The sequence below is a fragment of the Ambystoma mexicanum genome, chromosome 5q (genome assembly GCF_040938575.1).
Source record: "Ambystoma mexicanum isolate Mex_15411 chromosome 5q, UKY_AmexF1_1, whole genome shotgun sequence".
NCBI lineage: Eukaryota > Metazoa > Chordata > Amphibia > Caudata > Ambystomatidae > Ambystoma > Ambystoma mexicanum.
In genome coordinates this window covers 1,202,287,719-1,202,303,328 of record NC_090933.1, presented here as the reverse complement: position 1 = coordinate 1,202,303,328, position 15,610 = coordinate 1,202,287,719, and the positions used below count along the sequence as shown (strand labels likewise).

The following is a 15,610-nucleotide window of genomic DNA, read 5'->3' as shown; positions in this document are numbered from 1 at the left end:
GCCCATAAGGTTGGGGCACTCCAGACCGCAGGCTCTAGTGGCCCACTTGACGGCGCAACACAGTGAACCATGCCCCCGACGTAGCGGGAGTAACGCCTGTGCCCAGTGGGGGAGCAGTCACTGACCAGACTGATCATGATGGAGCAGCCGCATGCATGGCAGAGAGCCACTCACTGAGCAGCTCCCTATCCCCGGTCTGCTAGGAAGTGGCCCTGTGCCAAAGTGGTGGAGGGTGAGTGAGGTGTAGGAGCCCAGATGTTTTTGATTTAGGGAGGGCAGTGATCTAGTTCAGGGTTCCAAATTGCTGGGAGCCATTTAGCTCCTGCTTCTACTGCAGGAGAGCCAGTTTAGCTTGCAACCAAAAGGTACCAAATGCTACTTTTGCCTCCCTAGGGACAATTGCTGACTTACAAACATGCATTTGTTGTCCCGGGAGGATAGCTTGGGGGCAACCTGCTCGCCTTGGAAGCAAGACGTCAGGGAGCAACACAGGTTCGATCCCTGGTTCCGCGCTTAGAAACCTCTGGGTATTAAGCGCGATATGAATAACCTATCATCTCATGTGACATTCATCTTGAGTATTTGAGACTAAATAAGAATTAGGACACATCTAGGACCCATTTAAATATAATGGATCATACACTGGATAAAAAGTTGGGTGTGTATTTTAGTTAGATTTGCAGTGCGCTGTGTACTTTCCTGGTTCCCCAGCGGTAGCTCCTTCCTACTGGGTGGGTGATACCTGAAGCCCAGAGGAAGGCTTTAGCTCCTGCTCCTCGAATATCCATTTCAAATTCTGGCATATGCGCCGACCACTGGACTAAGGTAGAAACCATCAGTGCTCTGCTTCAAGAGTGTTCAGTTCATATCCTCATCTGAGAAATCCAATCCATGTGGCTCCACTTAGTCCAGTGGTCATTGCAAATCTGCATCACCCGAGACAGGTTGGCCGGTGCTATGCTTTAATATGGTTGCAAGTGAGTGAATGCTGACGTCTGAAAGCACTGGCCATCCTCTGGATGAATGAACACGGTTTCCAACATTTCTCAATAGACGGACCTAGAGTGTAGGAAATACACGGAGAACGTTCCCTTAGTTTGTTCATTTCTGAAATGCAAAATAAAGTACCTTTTTTTTAATGAAGTGATCCAATGCATAAAGTAGCAGACTTGACAACTTATCGAAAAGTAAGCCGATTGGAATTCCTACCCTCTTGAAGTTAATAGGGAGAATAAGCTTGCTAGCCCAAAAGCAACCTTCTGTCCCCTTTGAACCTGGTTGATGACATCCTCCGAAGTGGCTAGAGGGAAAATAACTAATGGCGCTTAGTCTGATCTCTAGCGCAGAAGTTCGGGATATTCTGCCTTTTTCTTTAAATTTATTTAAAGGAACAGACGGCGGCAATGAACTGGAAATCCATTTAAGGGAGCACTGAAGAGGGATTATGGATGGTCCTTTAAAAAAGGCCAAAGCGGAACAGAAGAGCAGCATTTCTAATGCTTGAAGTTGGATTTGGTACGCAGGAAGACTGGTATGAAGGCCAACATTATGTCTTCAGCTTAATTCGGTATCCAATAACTAGATATAAATTTGCTGGAAGAAAAGGCAAGATGCAACTTAGTTGGTGGAGTAAAATGATTTTGTTAGTGCCGAAGGGGACCATTTAATAGTAGGAACTTGTCTCTCCTAGTACACCCTAGTTATTTAAACTTTTTTAATTTAATTTTTTTTTTTACATGTTCTGCAAATGGAACAACGTGGATGTAAACTGTGGGCGGAGGACGACTAGCCACGCCTCACTAGGGGTGGGGCACAAGGGAGCATGCAATAGAGGGCAGATCAACCCCTTTCTGTGGTTCAAGACACTTGTCTTTGAACATACTGCAGCGTTTGGCATAGAAACGTATTGGTTTACTAATTGTATTCTGATGATGCTCTGAATATTAAATACCATTGGGAATGGGGACCCCCACTGGTAGATCAGAGGTGACTGCATATTAAGAAAGCATGAACTGAATGATTGGTTTAAAGTCACAGCTAGGCAGATTTACTTTTATTTTTGTAATATGAGGGTTCCATCTAGCTGTGCAAGGGTTCCTTAGCATTTGTACAGCCCTTCATGACCTAGGAACATGTGCTTCAAGTTCAGCACGATTCCATTGGTGGCCAGGTGTTGCTGTAATAAGATGAAGGAATATTGATACACCTGTGATTAGTCTTGCTGGCAGGTTTCCCAAGAATAGGTCGAACCGCCACCTTCCTTGCGGTATATTAGCTCTTGCTGTGGCTTGGTCCAGTCTTGTGTTATTGGTTCATTGAAAAATAATTGGGTGGAAAACATGCATAATATACCCTGCAATTGATTAAGGGCTCTGATGAAACGGTGCCAAGCCAGTAGACAGGAAAGGGCATTGCTCCTTCCCTCAAGTGTTGCATTGAATTTGTGTTTTGCTTTGTGTTGGACCTGGCTCACATCACGCAGAATGTGGGAACTTTGAGATGGATACTAGCCTAGAACCAGAATGTGAGACTACGCCATGAGCACTGTAGCGGTTGTAGGTGAAGGGATCGAGGGAAAAAAAGGATCGAATGCCCTTTTTTTTCAAAACCAAAAGAACAGAGAAAAAGGGTCGTTTTTTTATGGGGGGTGGGTTCCCACCAAACCCCCATTTTTCTTTTTAACATTTTTTTATACATCCCAATCTTTAAAAAATGTATAAAGTATTCGACTTTTTTTTTTTTTTTTTTTTTTTTTTTTTCCCCCCCCCTCCGGTCCTTTTGTCGAACAAAAGGCATTCGACGGTCCTTTGACTGGACACCCACTGTAGCTGCATGATCCTTGGTACATTGAGGTACAGGAAGGCTTTGATGGGTCAAAGCCGTTGGTTAGGGGGGTGTATGTGGGGGAGGCCTGTAGTGAATATGGGGGGAGAAGCGCTAAATCAAGTGGCCTTTCCATTGTTTTTGAAAAGTGCTCTTGGGGAAAGACTTGGCATTTCAGATGTAACTGGAGGTTGGCGATGTAGCGGTTGCAGGTGAAGGGATGCTAAGGCAAACGGGTCGATGAGAGCTCAAGATGTTAGGGCAAACAACGGGTGCCATTTCAGTAGGAGGTAAGGGAGAGGTAGTAAAGAATGGAAGAGTTGGTGGACAGATGGAGGAGGAAGGAGCAAGAGGAGGACCGAGTCATATTTTGAAGACTTTCAGAAGAGAAGTAGTGAGCAAAGTTAATTGCACAGGGTGGAGGTTGTGGAGATTGGCTTGGTATGCTTTATCAAAGCTTGGAAGTTAGATGAATCTTTGTGTGGGGGTAATTGCCAAGGGAGGCACTAGGTTTGTGAAGTAGGAGGATTTGGCAGAGTGCATTGCAGAGCAACAAGGGAATTGGGGGCTCTGAATCTGCTATTAAATTTTCAAAACTATGACACAAAGGCCATCATCCCCAATCTCTATACCCCTCCACGAGAACTGCATAAATGCCACCAGATCAGAGTTTCTGAAAACCCTGTATACAGCTTTTAACATCCATCACTTACATCACCAAAAACCCAAAATGACCCTGAACACTTAATTCAGACCAAAAGACAAACCTCACTACAAACTCCATAACTTCTTCCCACAAGCATTTTTACCCATTCATAATCCTGGAATTAATTCCCACCTTCAAAATGGTAGACCACATCATAATTTCGAAGATTAGGTGAAGAGCTTTTCCATTCAAGAAACCGACCTTGAAAGACTCCCCTGAGCTGGCATGGTGAGAGGGGGGGGGCTAATGGCAAGGCGCCACAAGCAGTCTCCTGGGCGGCCCACACCGAAGGCCGGTCCTGTTAATTACTAATGCTTGGTGATGCATCCGGCATCTTCCACAATGTGATGCATTAGAACACAACACATTCCAAAATGTAGCATTTATTTAGGACTACAAATGCATTTGAATTTAAATTGTATATGACAAACACAAATAATATTAATATCCTATTTCTATTTTACCAATATTTCAGGACTGGCCTTTTGAAGATGGCGCTCATCCTCCAAATAAAATTGTAGATGACTGGCTAAATTTACTAAGAGCAAAATTCATTGAGGACCCTGGGTGCTGTGTGGCCGTCCATTGCATAGCTGGCCTTGGAAGGTAGGACTTTGAAATGTGTGTCTTGCTCTTCGTTCACACGCTGCGGAATCTTGGTATTCTTCCGGCGCATTCTATCTGTATTCACGGTCTCAACCTTGATTGTCCCTGACCCGTTCGATCCTAATGTACTGTTCCTGGGGAGACATTTTATTTAATTGGAGGACTGGAGTGGAATCTGGTGGCAGAACAGACTGGTATAGGGGAGGAAGAAAGGGTGAAATCCTTGCATTTGTAAGCGTGGGGAGGGTTAAGGGTGTATAAGAATGTAGTGCTCACCAGGTGCAAGCGTCTGCTGGTGGATGATGGGTGCAATCGGACATAAGTCCATATTCATTGAAATCCGCTGCCATCATGGGAGCGACTAATAGATGCTACAGTTTTGAGTGAAGAAATACAGATGGCAAGCAATGAAATGTTTGACCAGGTGGGCCAGTGGTCAACATAGGCTGGGAGATACTGTAAATGGTCCTTTTTTTAAAATGATTAGAACACATGAGTAGCAGAGGGCTGTAGCTGATGGACTGGAAGGTTAGGTAGAGGTGTACCATTAGAAAGGGAACATTGTGCCAAAAGTGAGCTGGTCTAAAAAGACATACACCAAGTAGGTGTGGCCTCTACAAGGGGAGGTTGAGTGGTGCGTTGGCTGAGCAGCTCACGGGGAAGTAGCCGGCAACTGGTGTACTGACAATTTTAAAACTGCCAGTGTATTTCTGTTGACCACCTTGGCCTGTGAAGCCTTGTGGATGCCTGTAGTCTGCTTCTTATTTAAGTGGGGTATCAGACTGGGCTTGTTCAGTGACTGCATTCCCTGCTTCATAGTTGATTTTTAGAATGACTGGGGTCCTTACTCTTCTGCTAAGTACTTAGCTACAAGGACATTCTGTGCCTCAATTACTGGGTATTCTGGAAAAGGAAAGGGTAATGCTTAAATCTACCCATGTCTTCTCTCTTCTCTTTGCAGGGCGCCTGTCCTTGTAGCATTGGCTCTCATCGAGAGTGGAATGAAATATGAAGATGCCATTCAGTTCATAAGGCAGTAAGTGTCCTGCAGTAAACTTTTCTGCATGCCAACAACTGAGCCTACAGTACATCTCAAATGCCCAAGGGGACCGGACACCCTCGAATGCCAGTGAGCAGGAAATAGCGAGGCACGAGCTGTTCCACTGCCGTGTGTGATCAAGTTTATTTGAAGACGCACATTTTCTGTTGGGAGCGTTTCGTGACCTTCAAATTCAACCTCCTTTCGATCAGTCATGTTTGTTTTATTTTCACAAATGCACAGATAGATGAAACACTGCGCGTGATTCAAGGAGACCATGAATAAAGGGTGCTTCTTATCCGGCAGTAAACAGACCCTGGCACACACCGCAGAAATTGACCCAAAAAAGCTTTTCTAAAAAAACGGCTGGCGGGAATTTACAAAGTTTCAGTGCTACGTTTATGCACACATGGAACCAAAAATATATTCTGCTTATAATTCCAAATATTCCAAGTTTACACAATGTCTGCCTTTTATACAAAGCCTCGAGATGCCGGGTTGCCAGGCCATGGTCATTGATTGACTTTTTCAATTGCACTCCTCTATTGCACTTAATATTAGAACACCTTGCCTGCACTAGATCTGTAAAGCCCGACCGACGTAAGAAGTCACGTGAAGCAGTGAAAGGCACCGCTCACTTTGGGTTAAGGCCGTTTCCATTTGTGTCTCATTCTCCCTTCACTGAGCCAACTACCTAAAATGAAAAGCGACGCATTTCAGTTTTTTGGCATCGGTTTCATTCAGGGAAACGATTTGGTTTCAATTTTATCTTCATACTAGTGCCTCGAGGTGGTTTGCTCGGTATAATGGCATCATACAGAATAGCGACTGATTCAAGAGTAATTATGTACATGTATGCAGAAACACACCCTTGCAATTCCTTGCAAAGAAAACTAGCATTGGCAATGCTAACCGATATGGTGGTTGCTATAGGCATCGGAATGTTATTTGCCAGACACAGCCATAGTGGTATGAAGTGGCCGTCGATGGTAGCTGCTGCAAAATGGTGCCACTATCCAGGCATACAATAGCAGTGCCTGGCAAATGCTGAATACCTGTACACAAGCCAAAACCGTTGGCTTTGCCAATGCTTAACAGGACTTCAGTGAAGGGCGCACATAGAGCTTTGAAGGCAGACCTAGTTAAGACGTTTTTATTACACCAGCAGCTGGTGTACAGCTCCAATTAAATCTCGGGTGGCTTTGAATAAACACTGGCAGGCGTTTTGGAGCACAGAGTTTGACGGTAAGGCTTGATACAGGTTGCTCAAATAGATCCCAGGAGGATGTTTTTGAGAAGGAAGTGGGTGGAAATGACCATGGGGATTAGCATGGCCTGGGCCTCCAATGGGTCAGTAAATACCCAAACACCTACAAGCTTTGTGTTGCTTCTCGTATGCCATTTCTTCGTAGCTGTTCGTGAATTCAATAGTTTTGGCCTGCAGGTGGCGATTTAGTGCCACCTAATAGCCAACATTAAAAGGGAAGCCAAGAACCCAAATGCAGTAACCCCGCTCCACCTTTGCTATGAAACACCAATCGCTTCAAACAATCTGGAGCGTGCACCCAAACACATCACTTGCATGCATAGAGCTTTGTCCTGCATAAGCAGCACCCTCTCCAGAGTCCAAAATTAATACCCCCACCCCAATTTCAGATTTAGATAAATATACGCGCGCGCACACACGCACGCGCAAGTACACTTGCACCTACAAGCTGATTAAGAGACATGATACCACCGTTGGTTTCTTTAGAGCATTCAGATGTAAAGATGCGGTTCTGAAACTTGGTTTAACATGGCCGCCTTGCCCAAGCTTCACTGTGACTTCTGCAGGGACAACTTGACACTTTTCCTAGTCGGACTAGCTTCATGTGTAGCTATTTTCAAACTTAATTCTGTTTTTTTTCTCTCCAGGAAACGCAGAGGTGCCATCAACAGCAAGCAGTTAACGTACTTGGAGAAATACCGACCGAAACAGAGGCTCCGGTTCAAGGATCCACGCAACCACAAGAACAAATGCTGCATCATGTGACTTTGGACTAAACCATGCCAACACACGGACAAACACACAAACACGATTTTACTATTATTTTTGTGGAGAGCTGGCACTGACTTATTTTCTCTTCTCAATAAGGCACTGTTTTACTAAAGCTGCAGGCGTTAGTTTACCACTGCTGCAGATTTTCTAACACCGTTTTACTATTTCACCGATTTGCAACATTTTATTTCAAGGATTCTGCAGTTTATCTTAATTGCAGAATCTGGTTTTTGAAATAGTAAAGGATTTCATATTTTTTTTTTTATAGATAAATGGTTTTAGATGTTGCAAACGCTTTGAAGCCTGACGCCTAGACTTTTTTGTGCCCTTGTAAAGGGGAGGTTCAGTGAGCGGTCAAGCAACATCTAGTGTACACGCGATGGTTGAAGAAATGTATGGGTACGCGTACAGTGGCGCCCCAGCTTTTCTGATGGCCATTGTTTCGTAATCCCATTACCTGCCTCTTTACAATGAGTCTTCATAAGATTTAAGCAGAAATCTTTGCACAAATGTTCAGAGGTGTGTGTTCAGAAAATACAGGCTTCTGCAAACTGGTAGAGAGCTTAATGAATTTCACCTCCTGCCACAATGCCTTTAAAACCTTAGAAATACTGCACAGGCACTGCCACCTAGACATTAAAGTAGGTTTCTGAACTTCTTTGCAATGTTTTGTATACTAATTTGACAAAATAACTGTTTTGCAAGGACTTGGGCTTGACGACTTTGGGAGCCTGTGACTACTTTAAAGTGCCTGATCAGTGAACTACACTTCGTGTTGGTTCAATGCATGTCACTGCTACAGTAGGAAGTTTGAATAGCGTCAACTGCGCTTAATGTTAAGATGGTTATTATTTCAAGTCATTTAGATAGGGGGAATTCTCGAAGTGCAAATGCTTCATGTGAAAATGTCTATTTGTAAATGGTGAAGAAAAATAGCAATTTCCTTTTACAGCTCCAACGCCACTTTCTGAAAGACATTCATAATCCCTTATGGTAGCAATGGATAGCGGAAGGGTATTGCAAGATGAATTAGGTTTTTAAATTTCTTTCCCTACATTTTTTTTGCCCGGTTTACTGTTGCCAGATGTTCATTCTGTGAAGCAATGGGGTCAGTCTGGTAGATTTGTTTGCGCTCAATATTACCATAAAACTGTGGTTCTGACCTGACTACGGTTTCTGACCCTTTTTTTTAATACTTTTGTTATCAGTTCCTGTAAAATTTCAGAGGCAAATAAATACATTTTGCTAAGTAAGTTTATATTTCTTTGAAATTCATAAATCTGGAATTTTTGTGCCATTGAAATCAAGTTGCGCAAACTGATTAATGAAGGGTCATTTAAGTGCAATGAAACTAAGTCCACTATGAAAGTGAAAGGATAGTGGCAACCTAGGTAGTTTTTAAGTATTGGTTAACTTATTTTGAAAACTTTTGATTTACCTGGAGTTATGGTGCGTTCAAAGTTTCCAAAATGTTGACTTTTCTTGTTTAGTCACAGGGCTTTGTATGGACAAGGACTTCAGAAAAATGTTTTATGAAATCACAAGGCAAGATGTACACTTTGAAAATATTTGAAACACGGCAGAATTGTGAAATGTATATATGTCTTTGAAAATATTAAGTATATTCGAATAGACTAATAAATTTGTTTAAAAAAACACTTCAGTGACTTTTAGTTCCTTGCAAAGTGAATGGCACTTAACCCACATCTTTGATCAACTTTAAAAGCGAATTATGATAATCTTCTATATTGTAATCAAATGGAATAGTTTAGCTGGTAAAATGTCATTGCTGTGTGATGTGCATGCATGTTTTTTGCAAATTTGTTTTTTCCCCCAAGGACATCTGATATGTCTGAATTACCATCATCCTGATCTATAAAATGAGTTTTCCAATCCATCTGGAAGGAGAGCGCAGCATGAGCATAAAGAAAACAGATCTGTGCAACTCCCGAGGGATTTTCTAGCAGCAATACAGCCTGCTGCTACCTTTTTGTCAAGGCAAGTTCCACCCCTCTGCATGCAATGTGGCTAGGAGAGTTATGAAGGAGTGAGCAAAGACTGGGGTACCAGAATCTCCACGAAGGTCGCTTTTGCTACATTACGTTTTTTAAATTGCGGTTTTCTCGTGTTCACCAACGGTTGCTGCTGCAGCAACCTTCTGGTAGGAATGGACATGGATGCGCTTAACAGTTAAAATGATTCTTCAGAGGCTTGTCTCCCTGACAGATACTTAAATGCTCCCCTCAAAGCAAAGAAACTCCACAACACAAGGTCATACTAGCAGCACATCCACAAAAACCTATAGAATGAGAAACCAAAGTACCAGAGGTATGTGGCTTGGTCTTTCGCTGTATTAGAAAAGTGTAGGCGAGCCATCAAACTAGGACCAGAAGTGCAAACCAATATCCAAAGTCACCAGACAGTATCCCACCATCTCCCAAGTGAGCTTTAAACACAGTATGCACCTAGAATTGGCCAAACTAATAGTTACAAAGTGGGTCCACCAACACACCCAACTCCCCAGAACATCCTCTCTAAAGGAACACTTGCTGCTCCCAACCGTGCACAAAGTAACTAATCGCTGACAACAGTGAACAGAATTGAACCAGATGTAAACCTCTAAGTCGGAACCACAGCAGGAAATCTGGAAGACCCCCACAAACTAGCACCCAATCTGCATAGCATTGTCTGGTGACGCTATTTGAGAGTTAAAATGTACAGCCAATACCTGCACCCAACCCAGGTAAGCTTTAGACCTATGGGAGAACTGGAACCCACACTCCTAGTCTTGGGGTGACCTGAGGCTCAACGCAGATCCCAACCCTGGCCTTATTAGAGACTTCCAAGCAGCTTTTGACAGTTGACCACTCATCCCAAATCAACATCTCAAAATAAATGTGCCTGCAGTAGTATGGATGAGTTGGTTCCTCATGGCTACAATAGAAACAACCTAGTTTCCATCGGTCACACTGGCAATCGTCTCGCCATTCTCGCATTACATTTCGAGCTAGCTATGCCCTGCATAATGGTTGTGCTGTAATTCCAGCAAAATCACATGCCGGATTATGGCTCGCATGCTTTGGAGGACACCATCCTTGGAAAAAATCCTTCAACCAGAAAGTTGAGGGTTCTCTCTCAAAGCCGCTTTCGACCTTGCCGCCTCACTTGAGCTAAAAACGATCACATTACAGCAAAATCCTACCAATAATAGCCGCACTGTGGAAACTCTTTGTACGATCAAGCGGCGAGCCGATACAAAATGGTGTAAATCTGGCCTCATAGAACACAAGCGGGAGTGGGCACTGTCACAGGCCCAATACAGCGCAGCTCTATTGGCCTCCAAGGAGGAAACTTGCAACAATAAAATCTCTCTGGCTGCGAACTCTACTAAAGAGCGGTTCTGTATAGCCTGTGGCGTACCCTCGAGAAAGGGCATGCTGATGCCATCCGTTTCCCCTGCCTCACCCGAATGTTGTAATCCTATGGATTACTTTGAACACAAAATTCCAAGGATCAGGAATACTTTTGAGACTAAGATTGCAGATCAATGGCCCTATGAGGTTTCCCGAGAACCGTACGGAATTGTATTCCCCATTTGTCCTTTCGTCCTTTATCCACCAGTGAATTGGAAATAATTATTTGAGAGCTCAAAGCCACAAACTGCAAGTGACATATTTCACAGCAAATTCATGAAAGTATGTTCCCCATGCCTGGTGTAGGCAATTGGGCCAATTGTAAATGAGACTTTTTCCATCAGTTTTCTACCAAGCTCATTGAAAGACCTGCATTACACCAATCCTTAAAATGGCTTCCATTGACCCTCTCGATGCAGCCAAATAATGCCCAGTCACTAACGTTCGTTTTCTTTTGAAAACTCCTAGACAAAGATGCTTATCTGTAACTACAGCGCTTTGTCACCACCCACAATAACCTATTAGGGATCTATCAGTTGGGCGTTCGTCGTGTACATGGTACAGAGAGTTTCATGCTGGACATTCAGTCAAATACTCTTGACCTATTGGATGAAGGCAAAGCCGGGCTGCTGATGTTTTCAGGTCTCTCGACCTCTTGATGCATTAGATAATGACATCCTTATGTCCTGCTTCAGAACTTAATCATGGGCAACTAGCTTTCAGCTGGATCAATTCTTTTCTGCCAGACCATTCCTCGGTAGCGATTGGGCAGTTTTCATCCAAGACTTCTCATTATGCATGGTGTCCCTCAGGGTGGCAGTTGGACCCCATTGCTATTCAATCTTTGTTGGACCACTCAATGTTCTGCTGAATGACAAAACTCTTTCCAAAACGAATCCCATGGTACCCAACTGCTGGTGACATGACATCAGAAACCAACCAGATGAACACAATCTTTATGCGGTCAGCAGTTGGATGAGCGATAACTGGCTGTGCTTAAATGACCAGAAAACCCAAGTATTACTATTGGCGGCCAAAAGCACAATTGAGAAATTGGGGAGTGGTCACGATTCCATGCTACTGGACACCTATTCCATCAAAGTAATGAGGAAAGCTAAGTCATTGTGACTCTACCTAAACATCCATGAATATGAATGCCCCAGTTTCTGCCACGGTTAGTGCCTACTATCTGCACCTGTTTCTGTATATAAAACCCTTATATCAGACTCCAATGCTGCTACCATCGCCAGGGACATTTCTTGGAGTAAGCTAGACTGTCAAATAGGACGGGCTACATCAGGGTTTTCTGATGTGGTACAAGGATTAGCAGATGGTTAGATGATGGCAGTCAGTAGGTCCAGCAGTCCAGCATTGGGGAAGAACCAGTTGACAGCGTTTCTAGGGGTCTCCAATAGCTTGGATTGGCTGTATAATTGCTTTGTCCTGTTAGTGACATAATGGTTTTAGACTGTTGGCCAAGAGCTGTGAATAGCTGTAGGTTCGATGGAGCAGATGGAGGGGGCATCCGGAGATGGTTTTGAAATGTAAAGCTGTAGACTGCCTGTGTAATCGGTCATTAGTAGGTGACTACATCCAGCATCAGAGATCACTTTGACCAGCACACCATGAAGAAAATCCTCAGGACAGAGCCTGACATCCACCCTGAGGCAATTTAAAAGACCAGCGTGGGGCTACTGCAGAGAATAATACTATGCCTGAGTAGCGTTGAAGGTGAACATGAGTTTCTTCCTTCAGACTTCTGGGTATCTGCAGAGAAAATCATTAGACTAGCGATAACCACATCGAGACACAGATACCAGAAGCCAGCATATGAGAATACATAGGACACAGATAAGGCTAAGTTACCATATACAAACATAAAGGCAGTTTGTGTTGGCCCTGTAAGCAGCTTCTTAGCTTGGTTGGTCTTGAGATTTCACAGACACTTTAACAACCTGCCACAGTGATGTTATTCTTCAAGGAATGTATTCCTTGGAATATGGCTGGGGTGGAGGAATATGTTAGGCAGGGTTTTGTCACGCACGGACGGGCACAGACAGGCTCTGGCACGAAGTAGAGGGCCTTTGGGCGAGGGGTGCTCTGCTGCATTCATATATGGTGCACTTTTCCTAGTTGCAAGTAAGAAATGTGGTGGAGCCTATGAAATGCATACGGACACCTTACTAGATAGCCACCCAATAAATGAAGGGAAATCCACCAATAACATTTTACAGAAGACTATTGAATTCAGGCATGTGAAATGTGAGGAAACGTGCAACAAATGACTAGTGTTCAGCTCTATCCTCCCCATTCAATTGTGCCATGTTTCAATGGAAAAACAGAATTGCACATATAAATGAAGAAAAGCAGACTTCAGAATATCTGAACTCTTACTTTCAAAGAGAAATATCTTGAAACGCGACACTGTTTCCACATCTGTAATGTGCATTTCCTGGAGAAAAAGCATTAGCCGGTAGGGAAATAGTTTGTTTCTAAATTGCAGTAACTTGCAGTAACTTACCAAGCATGTTATTTTTCCATTGATACATGGGATAGAATTTACTGCTGTGCAAGTGAAAAGTAAGGCATGCACATTTTAAACCCACCAGGGTTAGATCATTGTATTTTCAATTGCAGCTTGAACAGCTACACATTTCTACATCACTAAAAAAAAAAAGGTAATTAAACGAATGCTGGAGTGGGAGAATGCCTTGATATGATTGGAGGACGCCACACGATGGGCTTATTCCTAGGAAGCCTGATGCTGGATTGTGCCTAAACAGTCCAGGTTCCATGAGATGGAAGCCAAGACTAGTGGGCCTAGCAGTGTAGGGGAATTGCCAGAGCAGTGTAGAGGCCGTGCTGGTTTTGTGCCGAAGAAAGAAACCCAGAAGTATGAAAAGGCCAAATGTAATTCGATAGATGTCCGAGGCAGCAAAGTGGAATCTAGAAGCAGTACAAAGGAGCTTAGTGATGGCAAAGATGAAGCGATTGACAGTGTATGGAAAGAGACTGCTGAAACATGAGATGGTGCAAGTCCAAGTAGTCGCACACGAGAAAAGGAATGTAAAAGAGAAGGTGGAAATTGAAAAAAGCTGAAAAGGGAAAGGGTAATAGAAGACAATTAAATGGATTGAATTAAAGGTAAGATAAGAGGGATCGGGTTAGAAGGGAGGCCAAGATATGGGGTAAAGCAATAGTTAAGCATGAAGGGAAGCTTAGTGGCATGAAATAAAAGGATGGAGCAAGTGTGGAAAAGATTGTGACGGTGGAGGCCATAGATGTTGGTGGTGCTAACAATGTGAGATGAAATGGAGGGAAGTATAAAAGGTGACCCCAAAATTATGAGGGGGAGAAAGCAAAAGCCAGTAGAAGAATGGGACGAAGAGGAAAGGGGGAGCAAAGGACTTCAGTTTTAGATGTGTTGAGATGGGAATGCTTGAGGCCATCCATGAGTGGACTACCAAGACACAGGATGAGACCGAGGAGTGAAATCAGCAGGTGGAAAAGGAGAAAAAGATTTGGGTGTCAGCATAAAAGGGACAGGAGAGATTGAATGGGGTTACAAGGTCTGAGGAATAGTACTGAGTAAACGGTAAGAGCCCGAGAACAAATCCTGGCGGGGACACCATAAAGTAGGGGATGGAGAGAATTGAGCTGGCCAGCCCATGAACTGGAATAGGAACAATTGGAGTGATGGGACTGAAACCATTGAATGGGAAAGGCCAAGAGAATAGTGATAACAGTATCTAAAGCTGCAGATGGGTCGGGAAGCAATCATAGGATTGTTCGTGTTGTGGGTAGAGAGGACCGTGCTGGAAACGTGCAAGAACCATTTCAGTAGGTGCATCCCGAAATCCTGATTGTAAAAGGGGAAGACTAGAGTGAAGGTGTAGAAAAGAGGATACCCGAGAGATCATCTTTTGAGGAGGTTTAGATGAGAAAGGAAGTAGAGCGATTGGGTGAATTCGAGTGGAGAGAGTCAAGGAAATCTTTCATAACCGGAATTAGAGTGTTTGAAAGAGGAGGCACACATGGAAGAGGAAAGTTAAAGATTAAACCAGCTGGTAAAATAGGGAAGGCAAATCAAAGGAATTGGAGAATAAATAGGGTCAAGAAGAGTGGCAGCAGGATGTGCACAGGATAGGAATTTAACAGTATAAAAGTCAGTAAGAAGAGCAAGAGCAAGAGGGAGAGGATGGGAGAGAACCTTGGTGAGTGGCCTAGGTAGGAAAGGGAATAGAGGGAAAAGATGAGCGGAATGCAGAGACTTCAGTAGTGAAAAGGTAAGGAGGGAGGGAGAAATGGCGAGGGAGGGAGAAATTCGAGTTTTTCTTTTAGCAAAGTGTTATGGACAGTCTTGGGATGAATGGAGTGCAGATGGCATGAGGCCGCCTGATGCATGTGATTTTTCTGCTGGTGATGCTCTGCTTTGCAAAGTGAAGAGAGAGGCAAGGAGAGAGCCATGTTTGAGGAGGTTTCCTGGAAGGAAAGAAGGGGTGAGCAAGATGTAGCTGGTCAAGGGTACATATATGTGTAGACTGGAAATGAGAATACGCAGATTTGATGGGTGCTAGGATGGAAGAGAATGAAGAAAGAAAAGATGAGGTGGAAATATAAAGATGCAGCGGAAAAGGGAGGAAGAAGGACAAAGAAAATGGTTGGATAGGAGATGGGATAGGTCATAACAGGACTGTCCGATGAAAATTGAGCGAAAATAAGATCCATGGAAACTGGATATGTGAGGGGGGCCGAGGGGTTGGTAGAAAGTTGTTTAAGAAAGGGGAAAAAGGGCATTAATGAGATGGAGATTTAAGTCCACGAGCAAGGTAAGCGGGGAAGAGAGAAACAAGATCATCCAGGAAGGCTGAGGGCCAGGAGGATTTTACAGAATAAGAAAGGATTTAGGAAGAGGTTGAGAGAGTACAGAAATTTTATTCAAAGGATTGAAAAGCGGGAAGATTGGAGGGGGGTGGTGCAAATAC

The 15,610-nt window shown here is 43.6% G+C and overlaps 1 protein-coding gene across 5 annotated transcripts in view; it reads left to right on the top strand.

Moving 5' to 3' along the window:
- PTP4A3 (protein tyrosine phosphatase 4A3) overlaps positions 1–8,870 on the top strand; it is a 179,386-nt gene extending 170,516 nt beyond the window's left edge. For all 5 annotated transcript variants that reach the window (XM_069621715.1, XM_069621718.1, XM_069621716.1 and 2 more), the window contains exons 4-6: positions 4,005–4,135; positions 5,097–5,171; positions 7,089–8,870. In XM_069621715.1, coding sequence (XP_069477816.1) covers positions 4,005–4,135; positions 5,097–5,171; positions 7,089–7,206 — 324 coding nt within the window. In that variant the 3' untranslated portion in view covers positions 7,207–8,870. The remainder of the gene's footprint in view (positions 1–4,004; positions 4,136–5,096; positions 5,172–7,088) is intronic.
- The last annotated feature ends 6,740 nt before the right edge of the window (positions 8,871–15,610 follow it).